Source organism: Pseudoliparis swirei, chromosome 13 (genome assembly GCF_029220125.1).
Source record: "Pseudoliparis swirei isolate HS2019 ecotype Mariana Trench chromosome 13, NWPU_hadal_v1, whole genome shotgun sequence".
Taxonomy (NCBI): Eukaryota; Metazoa; Chordata; class Actinopteri; order Perciformes; family Liparidae; genus Pseudoliparis; species Pseudoliparis swirei.
The window spans coordinates 13449406-13473725 of NC_079400.1; the positions used below are offsets into that span (position 1 = coordinate 13449406).

The window sequence follows — 24320 nt, forward strand, 5'->3', positions numbered from 1 at the left end:
CTGTGGCACAGAAAATGTCCCATTGTAGCACAATACAGGACTGTTTGCTAGCTTCACTAAGCATCACGGAATCAGTGCAGTCGGTGCAGCCGTGGGATTTTCATCTGCGCCCCGTTCAGATTCTGCATTTTTCTTTTTTCTTTATTCTCTATCGCTGTTCTTCACCACAGCGTCTAGTGCATCATTTCATTCTACTATCTTATATGTTCAGGGCTCTCAAGTTTTGAAGACAGGCAAGAGTGACATTTCCATCAGCACCCCAAATTTTCGGATATCAGTCATTCGCGCGCAATTCCAGGATGCTTTATTTTCATTGGTTGCTGGATTAAATCTCACCCAGATACAACAGATACGTTTTTTTTCCTGATTGGCTATTGTGTAGCCCATTTCTTTTTTTTGATTGGCTGATAAGTGGCTCCTCACAGCAGAACTCCAGGGGAGCGCTTGATTCCTCCACGGTGAGGGCAGCGCGACCAGCTCATGTTTGAGCTGCACATTAAAACATTAAATAGCCGAGTTTTTTTCAGCGTGAGAAATACGATGTGTGGCGGGAGTGCGTGACTTAAGAACGAAATGCGTGAGTCTCACGCTCAATGCGTGACACTTGAGAGCCCTGTATGTTCACAGAATTACTGCGCTACCTACCGCCCCCTACTGGCACGGAAGAGTATTTAATTACTAGGCCGGCCGCTACATTACAGGCTCAGACGCTAAATAATGGCAAATAAATTGCGACAACTAAACAATATATTTTTTTGTGAACATTTTTGAAATTGGACATTTTCCCACGGCCCACCAGGCGATCTCTCAAGGCACAGTGGTTGAAAATCACTGGAGGAGCCGTGATCGTCTGCTTTTTAGGAGCAATCTTACAGGAGAGAGCTTGTTGGCATCGGGTGTAACTGCCATGAATGTTATTTATGTCATTTGTCATAAGTTTGCTTGAATATATATTATTTGTACAACTCGTTTATTGAATGTTGGTTTGTTTTTGTTTTGTACTTGGTGGGAACTGTTTGCGTGTCCTGTGTTGCGCTGGGACGCATTTGATTGCAACAATCGCAGGTGAACATGTGGTTGAAGCTAGAAGTGCAAGTAAGTGAAGCAAGTAAGAGAAGCTAGAAGTGCAAGTAAGTGAAGCTAGGAAGAGTAAGTAAGTGAAGCAAGTAAGAGAAGCTAGGAAGTGCAAGTAAGTGAAGCTAGGAAGTGCAAGTAAGAGAAGAATACATGTCTAAAGTGGACCCATTCCCTCGTGGTTTATGTGCAGCCAGTGAGGTACGTTTATGTTAATGTTTTCGTCGCATATATTTGTCAACTGTATTTTATGTAATGTCAACGTCAACCTGTTAAATGTATTTTGTACAGTTCGACGGTGGATTGAAGGTGGATGGCGAAGTGCGCCCGCATCCAATAAACATCTGTCAGTAAAGAAAAAGAACAACGGTGGCGTCTAGTTCCTGGAGGGAGTGATAGTCGAACTCAAGCCTGCTGATTCCCCGGACCTGCTCGTGCAAGACAGCTCGTCAAGACGGAGTCACAGCCACACTGTTAAAGGACACACCAGTTCATCCATTTTTCATGAAGACGTCCGTAAGTCAGGCACTTAAGTGTGTGTTCTGAAAGGATTGAAAAAAGTACAATGGACTACGAAGGGCTGTGTGTAGCCAAATAACATAACAGTGTTTAGCAAGATATTAAGAGTCATTAATGCAAGATATTTAGTGATATTGATCATTAATTATTTCATTATAAATAGTTAATTGATTTCCTTAAGAAAAGTGCATTTTTCGTTTATGTGCATTTAAGAAAGCTGCCATTTTGAAGTGAAGTTTGAAATTCTGTATTTTATTTGAAGGGTTAATTTGAAAGACAGTAACCTAACATGGCATATCCTATTCTCTTGAGTATGTTTGGAAAATGTGTATTGTAAACTGCATTGCAACTTAAGACAACTTGATTGTGTACAGGCTATTTTCAAATAATCTAAAATGTCACAAATGAGTGAAGAGAGTCAATATAAAGGATCACTTGTAGAACAAGTAGCAGAGGCAGAGCGGAGAGATGACTCTAGCGTTGTACAACAAGCAGAACAGTTTGAAGAGCCTCGACGAAGTGATAGAGCCCGTACATTAACAGAAAAAGGGAAAGAATTGCAGAAAGAAAAAACAAAAGAGCTTCTACTTCACTTTGACAATATTTACGAGCGCTGGAAGGCCTTAACTAAGTTGGCTAAAAAATCTGTTGTCAAACAAAATCCTAGCAACATCCTACAAGATCACATCAGCACTATTGAAAGAGAATCATCTGAACTGAATATTGTTTATGAAGATTATCGAAGGATCGACAGCCCACCTCATGAGATGCGCCGGAAGCTGGATAAATGTATATCAGTCACAAAGATTGTTGTACACAATGCACAGTCTCAAATTCAAGGAACAAAGGAGGAACTGATTTGGCCTGATGCAAGCTCTGTATTCGCATCTACAATGTCCAGTGTTTCATCTCCGGACTCAAAGTGTTCTAAGGATACTTCCATTCGCTCTAACGTTTCCTCCGTTAAAAGACAAGAAGCCGCGGCGGAGTATGCAGCTACCAGAGCTGTATTGAAGATTATGGCCGAGCAAGACTGCCAGCAAGAGAAACTGCATAGACTTGAAGTTGAGGACAAGCGGATAGTTGCAGACCAAGAAGCAGCTGCACTAACTCGCCGTCTTCAAGGCGAAAGAAAAGAGACTGAACGTAGGAGACAAGAGGCTTCTCTCTTAAAGAAACAGCAGGAAGAGAATGCTGCAAGAAAAGGTTCTGTAGAAGAGTTGAAAAGAGAGCTTGGACGTTTAGAGGAGCAAAAAAGACTGGATGCAGCCAGAGCAAGGCTTCAAGTCTACGATGAAAATGAGTTTTACCCAGACCAAAGGCTGAGTCCACATAAGTATGAGCTGCCTAGGTTCGAGCAAGCAATTGACCAGGTGAATCCTGTGTATCAGGACCCACAACCACTAAGAAGAGATGTGGCTCCAAGAAGTGTGCTTCAAAACGACACAGGAGAGCTTGTTAAAGTCCTGGCTGAGGCCATATCAGCAAATAGGCTTCCCATTCCAGAGCCTACAATCTTCAGTGGGGATCCACTCAAGTTTAATCATTGGAAGTCTTCATTTCAGACCCTAATTGAGAGAAAAATATTCCAACTGCAGAGAAAATCTTCTTCCTTCAGAAATATGTGGGAGGAGCAGCTAAAGAAGCAGTAGAAGGTTATTTCCTGATTGATTCAGAAGATTCATATCACGCAGCATGGAACGTGCTCAAGGAACGTTACGGCGAGCCTTTTGTGATTGCCAAGGCCTTCCGAGACAAACTACATGCATGGCCAAAATTAGCTCCGAAGGAAAGTGATGACTTAAGAAGATTTGTGGACTTTCTACGTAGTTGTGATTTCGCTATTGCTCACAATGAGAGTTTAAAAGTTCTTAATGATGCTATTGAGAACCAAAAACTAACTGCCAAACTACCCGACTGGTTAAGTACCAGATGGAACCGAAGGGCCACACAATACCAAATGGAACACAGAAGGTTCCCAAGCTTTAATTATTTTGTGACGTTCCTGTCAATGGAAGCTAGTATTGCGTGCAACCCTATAACATCTTACAACGACACGACAAAGCGAACCTGATAAAGCAAAGATCAAGAATCAAACCCCCTTGTCTTACAGGAACCAAACTGTAGGTGCCAAGATCTTCACAACCAACACCAGTGAAAGAAACATAGTCACATGTGTGTTATGTAAGAAATTAGGGCACAGTCTACACAAGTGCCACAGATTCAATGAAAGGACTGTCGCTGACAGAGTCAAGTTCATTCAGAGTGAGAGACTGTGCTTCGGATGTTTAAAGCCTGGACATCAATCCAAGAGCTGCAGTAGCCGGATGATCTGCGACACCTGTTCAAAAAGTCATCCCACATGCCTACACGAAGATCGCTCAAAACAAGAACAAGAACCAAAGAGAGAGCTATCTAAATACACAAGTTATGGCAAGGAAAGAAAGCTACAGCCAACACAACTGCAAGACGTTGTCAAGGAAACCACATCAAACAGAGTTGTGCAAGATGGTAATACTCCACAGACATCAGCGATTGTACCTGTCTATGTGTCAACGCAAGATGATCCAAGTAAAGAAGTTCTTGTCTACGCTCTGCTAGATTCACAAAGTGATTCTTCCTTCATTCTCGAAGAAGTGGCAAACGTTCTAGATACGAACACAGAACAAGTGAAGCTGAAACTATCTACCATGTCGTCAAAAAGTACAATTGTACTCTGTAAAGACTCAAAGACCTACAAATAAGAGGATATTCTCCTCCAAGAAGATCACAGTGCCAACAATGTACACTCGTGAATTTATCCCTGCTAATCGGACACACATTCCAACTTCAGAGACCGCTAAAGCATGGCTTCATTTGGAGCATCTTGCAGAACACATTGCGCGCAAATGGAGTGTGAAATTGGTCTGCTCATCGGATACAATTGCCCACAAGCCCTAATGCCTAAAGAAGTCGTATGGGGAAGAAAACCAACCCTTTGCTCAGAAAACCGATCTAGGTTCGAGTATGATGCCGGCTTATGGTGACCCGCAAGAGCACTACAGTGACGCAATTGGAGTAAGTCACCGCATCATTGTAAGGAAAGTGACACCTGAACCCAAATCAACAATCAAGCTCAAAAGTGAGGTTCACTACGTTTGCAAGACTCAGATCAAGGAAATGATCAGTCCAGAGGATGTAATTAAGGTGCTAGAATCTGACTTTAGTGAAAGAGTTGAAGAAGATGCAACAGTCTCTCAGGAAGATCTTCACTTCTTGACTAAACTGAGAGATGAAATCAAACAAAAACAAGATGGACATTATGAAATGCCCTTACCTTTCAAAAAGGACAAACCAAATCTACCGAATAATAAGTCATGTGCTATTCAGCGTCTAAAAGGTTTGGAACGAAAGCTCAAGAGAGACCAGAAATACTGCTCAGACTACATGCACTTCATGAAAGATATCATTGCTCGTGGTGATGCAGAGAAGGTTCCCGAAGAAGAACTCAACAATCAACCAGCCTGGTATATTCCCCATCATGGAGTATACCACCCTCACAAGCCTGGGAAGATACGAGTGGTCTTTGATTGCTCAGCAAGATTCCAAGACACGTCATTGAATGACCACCTTCTTACTGGGCCTGAGCTCACAAACACCCTGGTGGGAGTTCTCTGTAGGTTTCGCAAGGCCCGATCGCTATTATGTGTGATGTTGAGCGGATGTTCCATCAGTTTCATGTAAGGCCGGAAGACCAAGATTACCTGAGGTTCCTATGGTGGGAGAATGGTGACCTGGCCTCCGCCATCAACTTTCCGGATGAAAGTCCATCTGTTTGGGGCAGCCTCCTCACCCGGCTGTGCCAATTTTGGTCTTAAACATCTAGCAATTGAAGGTCAAGATCAATTCAACCAAAATGCTGTCAAATTCATTCAAAGGAATTTTTATGTTGACGATGGACTAGTGAGTGTAACGTCTGATGCTGAGGCAATTCAACTCGTCAAGGAAGCAAGAGGTCTTTGCAGCAAAGGCAAGCTAAGACTACACAAGTTCATCTCCAACAGCAAGAATGTATTGAATTCAATACCAAAGGAAGAGTGTGCTGAAAGTGTCAAAGACCTTGATATGGCTTTGGGAGAGCCACTCATGGAAAGAGCTCTCGGTGTTCAATGGTGCGTGTCCTCTGATGACTTTCAGTTCAGAGTTACAGTTAAGGAACACCCATTGACCAGAAGAGGAGTACTATCAACAGTTGCTTCCATCTTCGACCCATTAGGGTTTGTAGCCCCTTTTATTCTCCTTGGTAAGCAGATATTGCAACAACTTTGTCGAGACAAGGCCGGTTGGGATGAGCCACTCACAGAGGAGCTCAAGACACGGTGGGAAGCGTGGCTACAAGATCTACAAAACTTGACTAAAGTAAGGATCAGAAGATGCTATCTCCCAGCAAATTCCATGGATGTCAAACAGTATGAGCTTCACCACTTCTCAGATGCCAGCGTCACAGGCTATGGGGAGTGCACTTATCTCAGAACAATCAACACTAAAGGGGATGTCCATTGTTCGTTAGTCATGGGGAAGGCACGTGTTGCCCCCACCAAAGTGACCACAATACCACGCCTCGAGTTATCTGCAGCAGTGGTAGCAGCAAGGACAAGTGTTATGCTCAGAAATGAGCTCGAAATAGATGGTCTTCAAGAGTACTTCTGGACAGACTCAAAGGTTGTCCTTGGATATATAAACAACGAAGCAAGACGGTTCCACGTTTTTGTGGCTAACAGAATCCAAAGAATCAAGTCCACTACAGATCCAAAGCAATGGCGATTTGTACGTTCTGACGATAACCCTGCAGATCATGCTTCAAGAGGCCTAAAGGCAGATCAGCTTGTAGCTTCTACTTGGTTTAATGGGCCATGCTTTCTGTGGAAAAAAGAGCTGCCTACAGAAGATGTCAAAGTGAGCGAGGTCGTTGACAATGATCCAGAACTTCGAAAGGTACACGTGCTCAACACCAAAGCAAAAGAAGAGAGGACATTGTTAGACCGTCTGACAAGGTTTTCTGACTGGGACAGAGCTGTCAAAGCTATTGCTCGTCTTAAACGCCATGCTAAGCAAATGAAAGGCTTCAAACCAAAAACAAATGAAGCCACAAGTGTTGAAGAAAGACAAGAAGCAGAGCTTTTCATCATCAAATTGGTTCAAACTGAAGCATTCAGCAGTGAAATCAAATGTTTAAAGCAATGCAAGGAAGTAAAACCCAAAGACAAAACAAACAAGCTACACGAACTAAGTCCCTTTGTCGATGAGTATGGTGTGCTCAGGGTTGGAGGACGTTTGACAAGATCTGCCCTTCACCCACATGTCAAGCATCCTGCCATCGTACCTAAGGCAAGTCATGTGTCTTCCTTACTCATCAAGTATTACCATGAAAAGGTGCATCATCAAGGAAGAGGAATGACCGTCAATGAATTGCGATCCAATGGAATATGGGTTACAGGATGCAGCAGCGCAGTTGCCTCTCACATTTACAAATGCACAACATGCAGAAAGTATAGAAGGAACACACAGGATCCAAAGATGGCAGACTTGCCAGAAGAAAGACTGAAATGACCCTCCATTCACATATTGTGGCATTGATTGCTTCGGACCATTCTATGTAAAAGAAGCAAGAAAGGAACTGAAAAGATATGGTCTTCTTTTCACTTGTATGTGCTCCAGAGCTATACATATTGAAATGCTTGATGATCTCACTACAGATGCTTTCATCAATGCATTGCGTGCATTCATCGCAATACGTGGAAACGTAAGACAGTTGAGATGTGACCAAGGCACCAACTTTGTTGGTGCAAAAAGAGAGTTCATGAATGCAATGAAGGGCCTGGATCATGAACAGGTAAAGAAACATGGATGTGAGTTTGTAATGAACTTTCCATCATCAAGTCACATGGGAGGTGTATGGGAGAGACACATTAGAACCATCAGAAGCGTTCTAACAGCGATCCTTGACCAATCTGCTAAAAGACTTGACAGTGCATCACTCAGAACCTTTCTGTATGAAGTGATGGCTATTGTAAATAGCAGACCTTTGACAACAGAGCACTTAAATGATCCAACAAGCCTTGAACCTCTCACACCTAACCATATCCTCATGATGAAGTCGAAGATAACAAGCCCCCCTCCTGGTCAATTTGTGAGTCAAGATCTTTACCTACGCAAGAGATGGCGCCAGGTACAGTTCTTGGCAAATGAATTCTGGACACGGTGGAAGAAGGAGTATCTCCTTAATCTTCAGCAAAGACCAATATGGCAAAAGGATAAGAGAAATACGAAGGTTAACGACATCGTCATCCTACAAGAAGAAGGCTCTCCACGAAATCAATGGAAATTAGCAAGAGTAGCGCAGGTGTACCCTAGCACTGATGGAAGAGTCAGAAAGGTAAAACTGTTAATTAGTGACTCAACCTTAAATAACCAGGGAAAACGCACCACTAAGCCAGTCTATCTTGACAGGCCTGTACACAAGACAGTTTTACTGCTGGAAGCAGAATAAATGTCATGGTTATCTTTGTGAAGTGAAATCTCAAAGAATGTGATTTGGTGGGAGTGTAACTGCCATGAATGTTATTTATGTCATTTGTCATAAGTTTGCTTGAATATATATTATTTGTACAACTCGTTTATTGAATGTTGGTTTGTTTTTGTTTTGTATTTGGTGGGAACTGTTTGCGTGTCCTGTGTTGCGCTGGGACGCATTTGATTGCAACAATCGCAGGTGAACATGTGGTTGAAGCTAGAAGTGCAAGTAAGAGAAGCTAGAAGTGCAAGTAAGTGAAGCTAGGAAGAGTAAGTAAGTGAAGCAAGTAAGAGAAGCTAGGAAGTGCAAGTAAGTGAAGCTAGGAAGTGCAAGTAAGAGAAGAATACATGTCTAAAGTGGACCCATTCCCTCGTGGTTTATGTGCAGCCAGTGAGGTACGTTTATGTTAATGTTTTCGTCGCATATATTTGTCAACTGTATTTTATGTAATGTCAACGTCAACCTGTTAAATGTATTTTGTACAGTTCGACGGTGGATTGAAGGTGGATGGCGAAGTGCGCCCGCATCCAATAAACATCTGTCAGTAAAGAAAAAGAACAACGGTGGCGTCTAGTTCCTGGAGGGAGTGATATCGGGGTTAGACACTGGAGACACGGCGCTACGTGTTCAGCTCTCTGGGTCGGTAGCGCTCGGCCCATTGGAGAGCGCAGCGACAGCTTGGCTCCTGCAGCTCGCAGCGCTGTCGACGGTGTAGAGATCCGCTCATCGCTCGTTGACTCCAGGCAAGTGAGAATTTTGGTCCTCATTGGGCGACCCAAGATAATTGTACACTTGCAGAGTTGATGGTGTCGTGGTGAAAAGTACCAAAGCGACACACAGAGCTACCTCCATTAGCTTTGATGTTAAGTAGCTTAAAAGAAAGCCTCGATGTGAGGTGTTTGGCTTTCAGGTACTACCAAACTGTCAAGAGCAAAGTCAGATTCATCAAAGCTCTGACAAGTCCAAATCTCCCGGTCGTGACTTGGATGTCAATCCGGGAAACTTCTACAAATCGTAAAGTGGTTAAGTGACAAATGGAAACCCTCAGCCGACACGATGAGGGGAGGTCGGCAGGTTTGCTGCTAACATGCATCTGGAAAACAAACTTTTCATGAAGAAATAGTTGTAAGATATAAAATGCAATATTTCTATTTGCATACAGAATAAATAAATAAACTAGACCCAACATGTTAGAAAAGAGAGCTTTAGTGGTGTTGGTGTGTGTAACTGTAACTGGAGACTTAACGCTAAAAGTTATATTTTTCCCAACATGCTGAACTTCTCCTTTAATCCGAACGTAGGAAGACAAAAGCACCTACGCACAAGTCACGATGCACTTCGATCAACACACGACCATCTGGACAGATAACTTTTGGCAACACGAAAGCGGTCCATTGCACGAGGGCGTACGTCTCTGCGTGTGCTCTCTTTCTGGTGCTTCTATTATTCCGTTCTATTACACAGGATTTGAAGAGAGTGCTGTCCTTCCCACCGTACCCCGGGGACTACCTGCATCCAGTGGTGTACGCCTGCACGGCGGTCATGCTGCTCTGTCTGCTCGTCTCCATCGGGACCTACATCGTCCACCACAGGTGAGGGGACGTTCAGGGAAAGATGGCTTCAAGCTCGATGAGACACCCATGCACCCCCGTCCTAACACCAGAGAAACTGGAGGACAACATCACGATCCTCTTTAGTCCGGGATGGTGTGAAAGTCTCGCTTATAGACGCTTCAGACTGCACTCACACACAAGAAGAGAGAGAGAGACACACACACAGCGAGGCCGAGGGAGAGAGAGACAGAGACAGAGACAGAGAGAGAGAGAGAGGCTGATGATCTGATACGGAAAATACACATTGTTAAGAGAGGGAGGACAGGTAGGAGAAACTAAGGAGGAAAAGAGAAGAGGAGCGTTGGCTAGAGTTTGGATTTAAAGGCCCCAGCATAAAGCGGGGAGGTTACTTCAGAGAAAGGGGCCACTGCAGGAAAAGGCCCCGCGGCTCCAGGAGTACCAGCTCACTGTTTGACCCCGCACTGTTTTCGGTCTCCTAGAGTCGACGGCTCAAATGTCATATCAGCTTCAGATGAAGTCGGGAATTCATCGTAGCGTGGAACACGGACTGGATTGTGATGCCCGTCTCTTATATAGTGAGGGCTCGCCTCAGGAGGGACGGCAGGAACGGTTACAGCCAACAATTGTTGTTTTTGTGTGTACATGAGGCGTGTGGTGGTGTATTTAAGGGTTACTTTGGTGCTTTTCAACCAGAATCCTATTTTTGTGTCTAACGGGGACGATAATTGTTTTAATTGGTCCAGTATTGAGAGAAAATGTCAATGTACGTCCACTATAACCATTTTATTTTTGCTATTCTTGATCCCGTCTGTCCGTTGACTCAGAAAGCTCTCGTTCTGAAATTTCCAGTCACATCCACATCGTGCAAATGCTCTAAATATTCAGCCATGACATAATACATCTTTTAGAAAAACACTGGTTCTCATCTCACACAACTCTCACTCACTATTTCCCCTGTTAGCCCAGACCCAATAACACACAGAAAGGTAAAAGTTTTTTTGGCTGGGCCAAAATAATGTATATGCTTGGTGGAGGGAATGGAGCAACTCAAAAAAAGTTACCCTTGAAGGTGGAAGGAAAAATAAATCCTATCTTTTATATTTTAACTGAGGTTTAGGTTGTGCTGTTGCTTATTGAACATTTAAAATGTTTTTCTTCGTGTTCACTTCAAAACACACAATCATAACTACATTAGATATTCAATTACGTTGTGTTTATTTTGTACATCCCAAAATTACAAATTTGCCTCAGAGGGCTTTACAATCTGTACAGACACACACAACATCCCTGACCTTTGACCTCACATCAGATCAGGAACAACTCCCAAGAAAGAGAAAAAAACCTTTCAGTGGGAAAAAGAGAAGAACCCTTGAGGAGAGCAACAGAGGAGGATCCCTCTCCAGGATGGACAGAACAATAGATGTCATGTGACCAGATATGATTTTGATAAAAATTCGTCATATTTAAATGTCTTAACCATTTCATGTGATCCATCCTACTCACATCAGTGCTGTTTATCTAGAATGTTCACATACACTTTATTGGTGTCCCTCTTCTAAACAGGTCACGGTTGCTTTGTCCTGAAATACTTCTCAAGGTCAAAAATGATGTTGTTTTCCCTTTTACCTTATTGTTTGCAGTGTGATCCGCATCAGCAGGAATGGCTGGCACACACTCCTCAACTTCCTCTTCCACACGGGGCTGACGTTTGGAGTTTTCGCCGGGGGCATCAATCAGATCCAGTTACCTTTTGTGTGTCAAATTGTAAGTTGTTTTTTTCTGACTTTCTCTAACGCTTGCTGTGTTATTCCACAGCACTTTTAAAAAACATGTTCCCAACGGTTCGATGATCTAATGAGAGCTGAATGCTTCCGTAGTTGATTGTCGGCTAAAGGCACCCCTCAGAAACTCAGAGGCATCAATGTCCACGGGATAGCCAATGTTCACTGAGTGTTAAGATAACTCTCGACCGTGAGCGAACACTGTTCAGTCTCGCTATATATTCTGTTTGGATTTCTTTATAAAACCACAGAGTCTCAGTGGATCAGTGTGAAGAAGTGTTTATATTGTGTTTCACTGTCAACCAAGACGAAGAGTTTACAGCTCTGAGGGTTGTTAGCTGTTGTTAGTGATACATAATGAGTTTTGCTCCTGCCTTGTTAGCCATTGTTAGCTGTTGTTAGCGATTCATAGGCCTCATGAGTTTTGCTCCTGCCAGGGTAGCCATTGTTAGCCGTTGTTAGCGATACAGAATGGGGTTTAGCCATTTTTAGCCGTTGTTAGTGATAACAGTTGATATTTTTTTGCGATCAAATGTTTTTATTTAGCATAATCACACAGGATGGCGGAACACCAACACATGGTGCCCTTTCAAATTACAACAATATGCTGAGACCAAAGGAGTCTCTCAGAACCATAAAGCAGAGAGGAAAGAGGGGGGGGGGGACATAAATATACACACAACACAAGAGACAGACAGACAGACAAATAACATTGATAGGGACATGTTCAATTAGAAGTAAGGGGCGATAGCACACATCTATAGCATATTTTTCAAAGAGTCAGCAATGTTGACCCAAGTGTCCAAAGTCTTTTCTGATGCTCCATTTATGCGAGCTGTAGAGATCTCCATATATACAATATCCAAAAAGGAAAGCATCCATGTTCGAACAGACAAGTCATGAGGTGGTTTCCAACGGGTTGCAATCATTCTCTTAGCAGCTGTAAGTCCAGCAAATGCAACACGCATTTGGATTTTAGAGAGCTGAAAGTCTGAATCAAAAACATTTAGAATCAAAACACTGAGAGTGACAGGCACAGTGACATTAATCAAGACAGATAACTTGGATGCAATATTGTTCCAAAACTGACAAACAGGGGAGCAATCCCAGAACATGTGAAGATATGTTCCTTGAGTGTTTAGTGGGCAGAAAGTGCATCAAGGACTGGTAATTATTTTCATGTGATGTATTTTCACAGGGGTGAGATACGTCCTATGAATGAAATTGTAGTGAATTTGCTGATGGTCTGGATTGCGTGATACTTCTGAGATATTAGACCATACATCATACCAGTCAAAATCAGTGACCAAGTCTGGGCAATCACATTCCCAGACCCTCTCAATAGGAAGGCTGAGGCGGCCAGGTGTTACCAAAAACTGATAGAGCTTAGATACCATACCGCTGGTTTTTGCCTGCATTGTAAATAATTTCCGGATAGGATGGATGGGCAAAGCTCTCTGCCAGGGGACACCATATGCCTTGAGTGCTGATCTTAATTGAAGGTAAAAGAAAAATGAGGAACGTGGTAGACTGAATGCATTTTGTAAGTCAGTAAAAGATAACAAGCCAGTCTCGTTAAAAATGTCTTTTAGATAATGAACCCCCCTCTGTTCCCAATGCGGAGCTGTTATAGGCCTCCCACCAATCAGGAGAGCTTTATTGTTGAATAGTGGAGAAAGTGTATGCCAATTGCATGGTACATGGCAATATGTTTCAACCAATCTCCAGGTTTTGATAAGATGAGAGACAATGGGGCCAAAGCGCAGCTGGCACTGTTTGTTAGAGATATTGGCAAAAAGAACGTCATGAAGTGACCATGGTTCTGTCAGAGCACTTTCTAAAGCACGCCAGCACACTGAGGAATCCGGGTCAAACCATGTAAGAAGAGGCCTTAAGACAAGACACAAAAAATAGAGTTTAAAGTTGGGAACTGAAAGACCACCATTCTCCTTTCTCCTCTGTAGAGTAGACTTTTTAAGTCGTGGCCGCTTGCCTTTCCAAATGAATTTCGATACTGCTGCCTCTAATTTATGCCAGTAGTCAGAAGGAGGAGAAAGAGGTAGCTCACAAAATTAATCCTGGGTAAGATGTTCATTTTAACCACAGAGATACGGGCTTGAATAGACATAGGGAGACTCATCCATTTTTCCATATCTTTCAATATGTTGTTCAGAGCAATAGAGTAGTTATGCTTAATAATCTTGTTTAAACAAGGAAAAACCTCAACACCCAAGTATTTAAACTGTTTAACAATGGGGATGTTGGCAGAGATGATTGAATTGCATGCAGATTCGTTTAGATGGAGTAAAGCAGACTTTGACCAGTTAATTTTGAAGCCTGATAAGCTTCCATACTCCTCGCATAAGGATAGAAGATGTGGAAGAGACAGAGGCGTTTTCCAAAAAGACCATCACATCATCTGCAAACAATGAGAGGTGATGCTGCGTATTTCGAATGCATATTGGTGACACCACGACAGATTGGCGAATGGCTTGAGCCAGAGGCTCAAGGGAGAGGACAAATAGTGCAGGACTCAGGGGGCAACCTTGGCGTGAAGATCTGGAAACGGGGAACAAAGAGGAGAAGGTGCGTCCTGTTAAGACTTGGGCTGAAGGGTTAGAATACATGACTTTAATCATGCCAATGAAAGTGTTACCAAAGCTCATCACCTCTAAGACTGACCATAAGAATGGCCACTCAAGTCTATCAAAAGCTTTCATTGCGTCAAGAGAGAGAAGTGACATTGGTGTCTTACTGTCTTCTGCAGCATCAATAATGTGGAGAAGGCGTCTAACATTATCTGCTGCCAATCTCGTTTTTATGAATCCTGTTTGGTCAGAGTTTATTAATTTTGACATATGAGACTCAGACGACGGGCTAGTAGTTTAGCAAATATTTTTAAATCAGAATTTAACAGGCTAAGAGGACAATAGCTAGAGCACTCTGTAGGATCCTTATCCTTTTTCAAGAGTAAGGATATCAGAGCTGTGTTAACATCCCTTGAGAATTCACCCTTTCCAATAGAGAAGTTAATCATGTCAAGAAGGAATGGACCCAACTGTTCCCAAAAAGTAACATAAAATTCAGGGGGGATCCCATCAAAACCTGGTGATTTGTTCCTTTGCATATTCTGTACTGCCATTCTTAGTTCGTCTCTAGTGACCAAATTGTCTAAGTCAGCTGATTCCTCTACTGATAACTTGGGCAAGTCAAGCTGATTTAACCATCCGTCACAGTGGATTTTATCCAAAGTAACCTCTGATTGATACAAATTAGAATAAAATGTCTGAAAAGATTTATTTATTTCAACAGGGTCAGTTCTGATATTGCCATCTGAAGATTTAACAGCCGGAATATCTGAAAAATGGTCACTTGACCTGATTCTCATGGCAAGTAAATGACTCGGTCTAGCACCCTGGAAGTAATAGCGCTGTCGCGTTCTATGAATTAGGAATTCAGATTTGCGTTTCAGAATGTTGTTTATTTCCTTCTTAACTAGTGATCGTTTTAAAGCTATTTGGTCAGTAAAGTTTGTTTGCATCAATGAGTCTAATCTGGTGAATTCAGATTCAAGGTTTTGCAGTTGGAGTGTCCTAGCTTTGCGTGCGTTAGAGCAGAATAGAATGGTATTGCTCCTAATAAAACCTTTCATTGCGTCCCACAGAATCCTTGGGTCTTCTACAGAGCCAACATTAATTTCTGCAAACGTCTGGAATTCTGCAATAAATTGTGTGACATAGGATTCATTATTTAATAAAGAGGTATTGAAACGCCATCTAGCAGCACGTTGAGACAGTCGGCCTAGGGTGGTGGAGCAAAAGACCCCTTTATGGTCAGATAGTGCCATTGGAAGTAACACCGCTTTATCAATTGAGTTGAATAAATGGGGGGATGCAAAAAGAAAATCTATTCTGGAAAAAGATTTATGTCTACCTGAGAAGAAGGAGTAATCCTTACAGGTGGGGTTCACTGCGCACCAGGTATCTATAAGCCCTAAACTGTTGGCCCATGACATCAGAGCATTTGTGGCCTGTGCCTGCACCCCTGTGGCCTTTGCATTCGACCGATCAATATGTGGGTCCCAAACAGCATTGAAATCCGCACCAACAATGAAGGAACAGTCCGTTAACTCCAGCATTTGTTTGGTGAGCGTATTATAGAAGTTTCCATCAAAAACATTCGGCGCATAAGCTGACACTAGAGCAATCTTCCGAGTATTGAATTCTATCATGGAGATCACAATCCTGCCTGTATCATCTGACCAAGAAGACAGCACTTTAAGTGGGAGATTTCGTTTTGCAACAATGGCTACTCCTTTCGTTTTTGTGCTCGCTGAGGAAGACGCAATTGTGTGATAGAATCTATTGGCTAAACGGCCGGTATCAGCCTGCAGCAAATGAGTCTCCTGTAATAATGCAATGTCAACGTTCCTCTTTTTTAGTAAGCCTAAAGAGCTGGTTCGTTTATGAGGGGCATTCAGTCCACCACAATTCCAAACTAAAAATGTAAGATCACCCATTATCAAAAAGGCTGCGCTCTAAGTGTAGGCACACGTGGAGAAGCATATTGCTACCGCCCTTCACCTCGTTGAATCCGAACAATATTGCATCCAAAGCTGGGTCCCTCACAACACCAATCACGCAAGACAGGGAACACGGACGGACATGACAATGAAACAAAGGGGGAGGCGGGGGAAACATAGCTAAAAAGCTAACACTCAAAATAGGTCTGTGATCCAGAGTGGATATGGGGCAGTAAAAAGGAACACATAGCCCATATGTACCTGGTTTACAACATTAATTGGTTCCACATTAAATTAACGTAAAATAAACAGATTCCTCGTCAAAAGTAAAAAGCAGAAAAAACGAAGGCGTAATGGCCTAGTAGTTAACTTATTTTAGCCTAACAAGCCTAGCGAGCAGGCTAGGCTATAGGAAGACAGTTCAATATGGCATTCCGTCTCTATAAAGCAGACAACAATGTAACAACACTAGAACTGGGATATTGAGACAAACCGAGGGTCCATTCTCGTCAGGCAGACAGTTTAATCCTGCACTTCTTCCAATGCATTCTCGTCGTTCCTGTTAGCAGCCGGTCCGTCGGTCGTCTCCGTTGCAGTATGCGGGCGAGAGGGAGCTCGACTCACGTACTTCTCAGCATCTTCAGCGGAGGTGAATGCTCTATACTGGGCGCCTTCCTTGATCTTCAGGGTTGCCGGATAGAGCAGGAAAAAGTCAAGAGCCTTGGTGCGAGCTGAATCCATAGCTTGACGAAAAGCTTGGCGGCGTTTGACTGTGTAGTTGCTGTAATCCGGGGAGAAGCGAATTTTCCGACCATCGATGGTGGGAGGCGATTTCCGCAGCCCGAAGAATCGCCTGCCTGGTTGTGTAGCGAAGCACGTTGAAAATCAACGTGCGATTAGTTGTGACATTATTCTTCCGTTCACTGTAGATTCGGTGAGCTCTCATAATATCGATCTGAAGATCTGCCAGTTGTGGGAACCACTCAGACAGGGAGCGCGAGAGATATTGGGTTGCGCTAGAGCCTTCTAGCCCCTCTTTCAAACCAATGACACGAATATTGCACATTCGGTTTCTGTCCTCCATATCTGCTAGCTTCACTTCCAGCTCTTCAAAAGCGTGGTCATGGCTGTCAAGAGCGCTTGAGTTACTTTCCACCGTAGTTCTTAGGCTGTCCACCTCAGACCTGATAGAGCCAAGGCTCGCAGTGAGAGATGCTAGCTGTGCATGGATAGCAGTTAGCTTCTCGTCATTGTCGATCCCCACCTGTTGGATCCGAGCAAAGCATGGCTCGAAGTAGCTTTTCTGTTTCTCCAGCACTGCCTCTGCAATGGCATCAGTATCGTTGCGTTGAGATCTGCCTTTGCCTGCCATTCTACTTTAACTATCTTTCTCAAACAAAAAAGTATAAAATATCGAGGTTGGAACCAATTAAACAACTATTTGACAAGGTTGGGCTAGGAGCTGAGCTTTATGCTGCCATCTCCGTCCAGCTGGTCACGTGACTCTATAACAGTTGATATTGATAACAATGTATTACAAGTTGGACGGTACTGACTGTACGACTGATTAAGACCTAAATATGAGAAAATTACGATAGTTTTTTAAACTTTCGAGCAGCCATGTTGGATTTCTACTCCGGGTTGTTGAGGTTTAACACAATACGAATTTACAACATGGAACGTAGTCGAAAAAGCACGTACGATAATAAACCGTATTGTTAGTAGCCTAACATTATCTATATAATCTAACAATGCTGACATTGGCTGGCATTCAAAGCTAACTACAACAAATGAAAATGTATTTATTGTTTTCAACAATAACGTGACCTGAACATGGTGATTGACACACACAAACATATTAACATGCAAGTTATGTTGATTATGTTTCAAAATGCTTGGACACAAAACACTAATACATCCACATGCTAATTAGGACGACAAGTATTGCTTTTAATAATCTTTGTTGACAACTTTATCTCTGACAGGTTGGCATTGTGCTCCACTATGCTTCTTTGTCTACCATGCTGTGGCTGACGCTTACTGCTAGAAACATCTGTAAAGATGTGTCCAGAGACCCTCTTCGGACCCAGAACAGGGATCGACCGGGCCAGACTCGCACCAAACCAACTATCTTCAGGTAAGCTAGTTAGTCAGCCGGAGTTTATGTGCACAACAGTGAACAACGTCCTGATGACCTGAGTAATCGGCAATGTGTGAATTAATTATTAATTTAAGTAACAATGCAAGTGCCCTTGGACCTCTGTCTCTCTTTTACAAGATTGTGTGACTAGTACAAGCGTGTCGACTACAATCAATTCAAGTGAGGAGTTTGAATTTAAAATAATTTGAAGTTGAACATATCTTAAAACTGAGTTACTGAATCCGAAAAAAAGGTTGCATCACTTATCTGTGGTTAGCTGATGCCTCATGTTCTCGTGAAGCACCACCTCTCTGAATAGATTCAGCTGGTTTGCTCTCGCACATTTAAGCAAAGCTCACATCCTTTACCTTGATTTCAATAGGATGAAAGTTTAAAGAAAAAAAAATCTGATCTTTATGGCAACATTGAGCTCACATAGTCCATCACTTTGGAGCGGTTATTAGCCGTCTTGTGTGATAAAGTAACAAGCTTTAACCCTTGTGTTGCCTTCGGGTCATTTTGACCCGATTCAATGTTTAATGTCGGTGTTCTTTCGGGAGTCAACAAACAAACATAAAGTACCTCACACTTAAACTTGGAAAACAATATTAATTCTAATAATTTTCTGGAGATTTTAATAGCTGGGGTCATATTGACCTCAAGGGTAAAATATGTTAGTAAATATAAAGGTAACAGGAGGGTGAAACATTGAATCGGGTCAAATTGACCCGAAGGCAACACAAGGGTTAATCAGGATGTTAGCCTAGCTTAGCATAAAGACAGCAGGGTTTAATGGCTGAGCAGCCGAGTGTCATTTTTGATGGTGGATGGAGAATTTATATGATTCAGCTGGATTATCTTTTGCCTCTGTTACCCAGCCAGAGTTCATACCGTACCATTTAAAACATTTTTTTGCAGATTATATCTCGCGAGTGATGGAATCCCTCTCATTATTGTTGCCGTTACGGCAGCATTCAGTATGGAGAACTATGGCAGCAGGGATGACGCTTTGTAGTAAGTACAACATTAAATTATACGTGAACAATCATGTTTTCATTCATTTTTTTGAGTAAAGAGGACACATATTTACATCTGTCTTTCTCAGCTGCTGGATGGCATGGGAACCAAGCTTGGGAGGTTTCTATGGCCCCATGGGTCTTCTGGTCTTCGTCATGTCCGTGTACTTCGTGTGCACACACATCCAGCTGAAACGCCACCCAGAGAAGAAGTATGAGCTGCGAGTTCTGAGTGAGAAGCAGCCGCAGTTATCATCGAGCGAGTCAAACCACCATCGCTGCCACGCCGACACGGGGGCCATTTCTGTTCCCACTGGGGACTGTCAGCCATTTACAACAGGCGTGTCGGTGCTGGCCAACGAGCACTCGTTTAAGTCTCAGCTCCGGGCCACAGCCTTCACTCTCTTTCTGTTCCTGTCTACCTGGGCTTTGGGAGCGTTGGCAGCATCACTGGGTCACTTCCTGGATATGATATTCAGCTGCCTGTATGGGGCTTTTTGTGTCACTCTGGGACTTTTCCTTCTCATCCAGCACTGTGCCAAACGTGACGACGTATGGCACCGCTGGTGGGCTTGTTGCCCGTCCAAGTCCGAGGACGGGGACGGACAGATCCCGAGGCAGGAGCTCCATGAGCCACACTGCCGCCTGAGCTCCCCGTGCTCTGGCAAGCAGCCGCTGCTCTCCCCTCGCCTGGTGCAGAGTTCCTATCGCAAAATGATGCCGCCTTCCCAGAACCCCGAGGCCAACCACACGGGTCCGTGCTGCGTGGCCGTGATGAGTCCCGTTATGGCGACCCCCATGTCGCCTCTCGCCGAGCCGCCGCCCTCACTGCGTCCGCATCCCGACGAGCCCCCTCGCCCCGCTCTGCCTCTCCAGAGCTGCCTTAACAGGACGAAGTCGTGCTCCTTCAGCCGCCCGCGCCTCCAGGACTACCGCTTGCACATGACCTCCACCAGTATGGACAGTGGCGGGCACAGCTCGCACCTGGACAGCCCTCACGCAGCGCACCACCGAGAAGGCTCGCCGCTGGTGTCCACCACCCCACATCCGGACCTCCAGCTCCCCTGCCCCAGCCCTCACTTGGATAAGCAGCTGGCTTCTTGCCACAGCTTGCAACGCCAGAACTCCTGCCACAGCGTGCAAGACTCCATGGCTTCCCGTCACAGCCGAACGCCCAACATGCACGAAGGCATGACTTCCTGTCACAGCCTGCACCTGCCTTCTCACGGGGTCCACACCTGCCAGTGGCACATGTACAGCTCGGCCGATCACTCCTCCACCACGAGCTGCAGTGAGAAACCCGCCCCCTTCGCCTCGCAAGACCCCGAAGCGTACAGCTGCGTGTCGAAGGCAACAGAGCAAGAGAAGGATGCTCTCTGCGTAGAGGTGGAGCAGAACGGGTTCCAAGGAAATACTCTGCCTCGGCTGCACGGCACCGTCGGCCGGCGAGGAACCATCGGCCGGAACCGGAGCTTGCAGGAAGAAGGCCTGTTCGGCTCGGACCCCACAGGAAACATACGGACTGGGCCTTGGAGGAATGAAACCACTGTGTAGTTTTCTTACACTTGTACTTGCTACACCTTCCAGCAGCCCTGTCATCGAGTCACTTCTTTAAGTGTTTGGGTCTCAATGCCTTCAGCTTTGGCTCTTGAACCACAGGGTGACGTTCCAGCGAGGCCTCGCACCCTGAGGATATTTCTGAAACGCTTAATGACAAACTTCTCTTTAAGTGTGTTACTAATCCGTTTTTGCACGGACTATTCAAATGCAAGCGAGGTTTAATGAATATTCTTCTCCATGTAGTTTAAAGTTGCAATCAGTACCGTATGGCTCTCTAGGGGCTCAGTGGCTCAGTAGTGAGCAATGACACAGCAAGAAGGACAGTTTTAAATCAGTTCCACTTTCCCCCCCGAGAGTCAAAGGACAACAGCTCTGCTGTGAGGAAGAGTCCAACCAGGATGTCTTCACACATTTTAAACTTGAGACCTGATCCCAAACAAACCAGTGGAACAAGTTCCCAAACTCAATGGCCACGAATGAGTTGACTTAGATAAGAGACCCAAACATTGCATGGACCCTTACACTTGACAAGTATTAAATAATTACTGTCGTCCAGCAATTATTACCAAGTTGTGAGTGCAGCCATGCTGTGATATTTACTAATTTGATAATGAATGAATCTGTTGATTATTTCTTTATTAGATTATTGATGGGATGAAAAGAAAAGAAAAGAGCTATCATTTCCAGCAAATTATCCAGAATGCAAAACGTATTCCTCGTCTTCATGTTCAATACACTTTTACCACATTGAACGAGAATTACCGACTTGCGGTCGTACGCCTCCGCCCACGAGTCACGTTGCAGTTCACAACCATCATTTTATTTCATTAGACATTTGTGTGAAATTGTCTTAAAAAAACCATACAAATTCTTGACTTATGGCCCAAAATATGTATTGTAAAGTCACGGTGACCTTTGACCATTGACCACCAAATTCTATTCAAGTTTATCTTTGAGTGCAAGTGGACATTTTAGCCAAATATGAAGTAATTCCCTGAGATATTGTGCCCGGTCACATGAAAAAACGAATTAAAAATCATAAAGCGTAAGGCCGTCACGGCGTAACTTATTGAATTTAAATTCAGATCTTCATTTAAAAACAAATGTAACACAGAATACCTTACATATTTCTTCTCTCCCAACGTAGCGTTAGCTTTATCAAGCGTTAGCTTTAAAGTAGCTTCAACGCGGCGACACCCATCCATCACGAAAGAGAGAAACCAGACGGACGTTAATTGTTAGATTTGTTTTTAAATTAAAACCTGATATTTCCACTCCACCGTATTGTTGGACTCCACCTCCGACACTTTTCTTGACAAAATCCACAAACGAAAGCGTGGTTGGTGGCGTTGTTGCAGATTCATGCCGTGAAATAAAAGCTAACGCTGGTCATTTTGAGACAGGACAAAACGGGGTAAAAGAAAAACATGGCGTTTGACACAACGATGCTTTTCCTCACATAAAAAAAAGAAAGAAATTAGTAATTCATAAAAAATAAAATCTCGACAGATTTGAACCCTCACACGCTCATCAAGCAGCCAGCCCAGTGCATCATGACTAGTTTATCGAGGAGAAAACAACATCCGATCAAATATAAGAAGCAAGAAGCAGTCAAACATCACTGATTGCATCTTTAAACACTTGGATTTACCGCTTTCTAACATTCCGAGACACAATATCATTTTAAATGTGAGTGGTTCCACATGTGAAGACACTTTTGTATCAGTGTGAGCATGTGTGTTTTTTTATGTGTGCAACATTGCATGAGTAGGTACACACAGATGTGGTGTGGTTTTGTGCTATATGTTTATTATTATAGATTCACCCTTGCAGAATTTCACATTTATGATCCGTCTTGATATAGATTAATTTATAAAGCCTATAAAGATTTTATATGGAGACACCTTACCTATGCTGCCAAATGGAGTCTGATAGACTCACGTCTGACAAATATTGCACTAGTATGTACTATATAGTAACGCACCTGGAGAGATCAGAATAAGTAAATTAAAAACCTTCAATGTGCTTCAGAGCACAAACTTTGCATCGTGCCAAAAAGATGTGCCAGCTTCCACTGTGATGAGAAACCACACACAGCGTGTACAGTTTGTAGCATCATGCAAACTTAACTCAGGTTCAAGAAGATCATCAGCGGTCCCTTCCACGTCGTTCCAGAAGCTTCCATACGTCGTCTCCAGAGAGGTGCGTTCACGAGCGGTCGAGCTGAAGCCGGCTTGAAAAAAACTCATCTAAGTTCCCATTGAAACCTAGCGGCCCAGACTAGCCTCGTTCGGGTAAGGCTAGTTTTCCGTCTCGGCTCGGGCTGATCCGATGTAGACTAAAAATACACTTTAGATCAGGGGTGTCCAACTAATTTTTACTGTGAGCCACGTTAGCATCATGGCTGCCTCTGAAAGGGCCGGTGTAACTGAAACTGTATGAACTACTCCCGAACATATAGTTAAATAACTCTCTTTGCATCTGATTATTGTTTGAGTGTAAACATATTGTAACATAAGAACATTTCTCTAATATTAAAACATAAACCCATTTAATTTGAAACCTTCAAAATAAAAGTATATATTTTTTTAAAGAAACGGTGATCATGTGTCTTTCAAGCCGTCAGGGGCCACATAAAATGATGTGGCGGGCCGGATTCGGGCCCTCGGGCCTTGTGTTTGATACCTGTGCTTTAGATGATGTTAGTGTGCAGAGCTACAGCGAGGAGGCGATTAGCCTAGCTTAGCATACAGTTTAAAACATGTTTAGCATAATCAGTGTTGAACTTGGTGGATTCCTGTCATTACGCTGACGTGGTGGTACCAGGGGCAGGCGCTGCCAAAAAAACACCACAGAAGAAGAAAAGAGCCATCTGATTTTGTCTGGGAAGCTTTGAGCCGGCGCTGCGGACGCTAACCGCCCGTCACGGCGTTTTCTCTGCCGTGTTTGCCGCCAACGCAACAAAAAGAAACACTCGGCGTCATGTAAAATTCATAATAGTTTTATTTCACCAGTTGGCGATGAACGCGCCTCCACTCGTGTGCCTGAACGCTGTCGAGTAATTTTTAAAAAAAGTAATTAGATATTTTATTATTTTCCCGCCCAAAAGTTACAAAAAGACTGTAGATCTGTCTGTAGAACACGACTTACAATATACGTCTGACAATATATTATAATATATGGGCTTAATAATGAAGGCAAATCATTTGAATTAGTGAAAAATTAATCTTGATAATTTATATTAAAAAGATTTCCGATAAGTGTCTTTTCAAAGTGTGTGAGAGGGGATGCTCGAATAGTTATTAAAGATATTTAGCATCAATTGTGCCGACATAACTAAGTCTTTTCAGGATTCATGCTAAGCTAATCATCTGTTATGATGCTATATTACAAGTCCTACATGACTCCCTTTCCCCATCTCTGATTGGTTGCCCTTGTTGGTTGAGTTGGTTAGATGTGGGCAGAGGGAGTATCACTTCATACTTTCTTCTGTGCTGAAAATGTCTCATCATGCATTCAGCAACGATGTATAAAAATGTCAAGTTTATGTCGTCAAACTTAATACCGGTTCGATATGCTCG

The 24320-nt window shown here is 43.4% G+C and overlaps 1 protein-coding gene and 1 long non-coding RNA gene across 2 annotated transcripts in view; both read left to right on the top strand.

The window, feature by feature from the left end:
- Positions 1-23803, top strand: part of adgra1a (adhesion G protein-coupled receptor A1a) — a 32292-nt gene extending 8489 nt beyond the window's left edge. Inside the window, exons 2-6 of the mRNA XM_056429987.1 lie at positions 9611-9738; positions 11361-11484; positions 18009-18160; positions 19082-19177; positions 19269-23803. Coding sequence (XP_056285962.1) covers positions 9611-9738; positions 11361-11484; positions 18009-18160; positions 19082-19177; positions 19269-20733 — 1965 coding nt within the window. The 3' untranslated portion in view covers positions 20734-23803. The remainder of the gene's footprint in view (positions 1-9610; positions 9739-11360; positions 11485-18008; positions 18161-19081; positions 19178-19268) is intronic.
- On the top strand, positions 943-8716 carry LOC130203642 (uncharacterized). Its single transcript, XR_008833519.1, has 3 exons — positions 943-1275; positions 1366-1590; positions 8632-8716. It is a non-coding gene; the product is annotated as an uncharacterized LOC130203642 (long non-coding RNA).
- Positions 23804-24320: the final 517 nt, after the last annotated feature.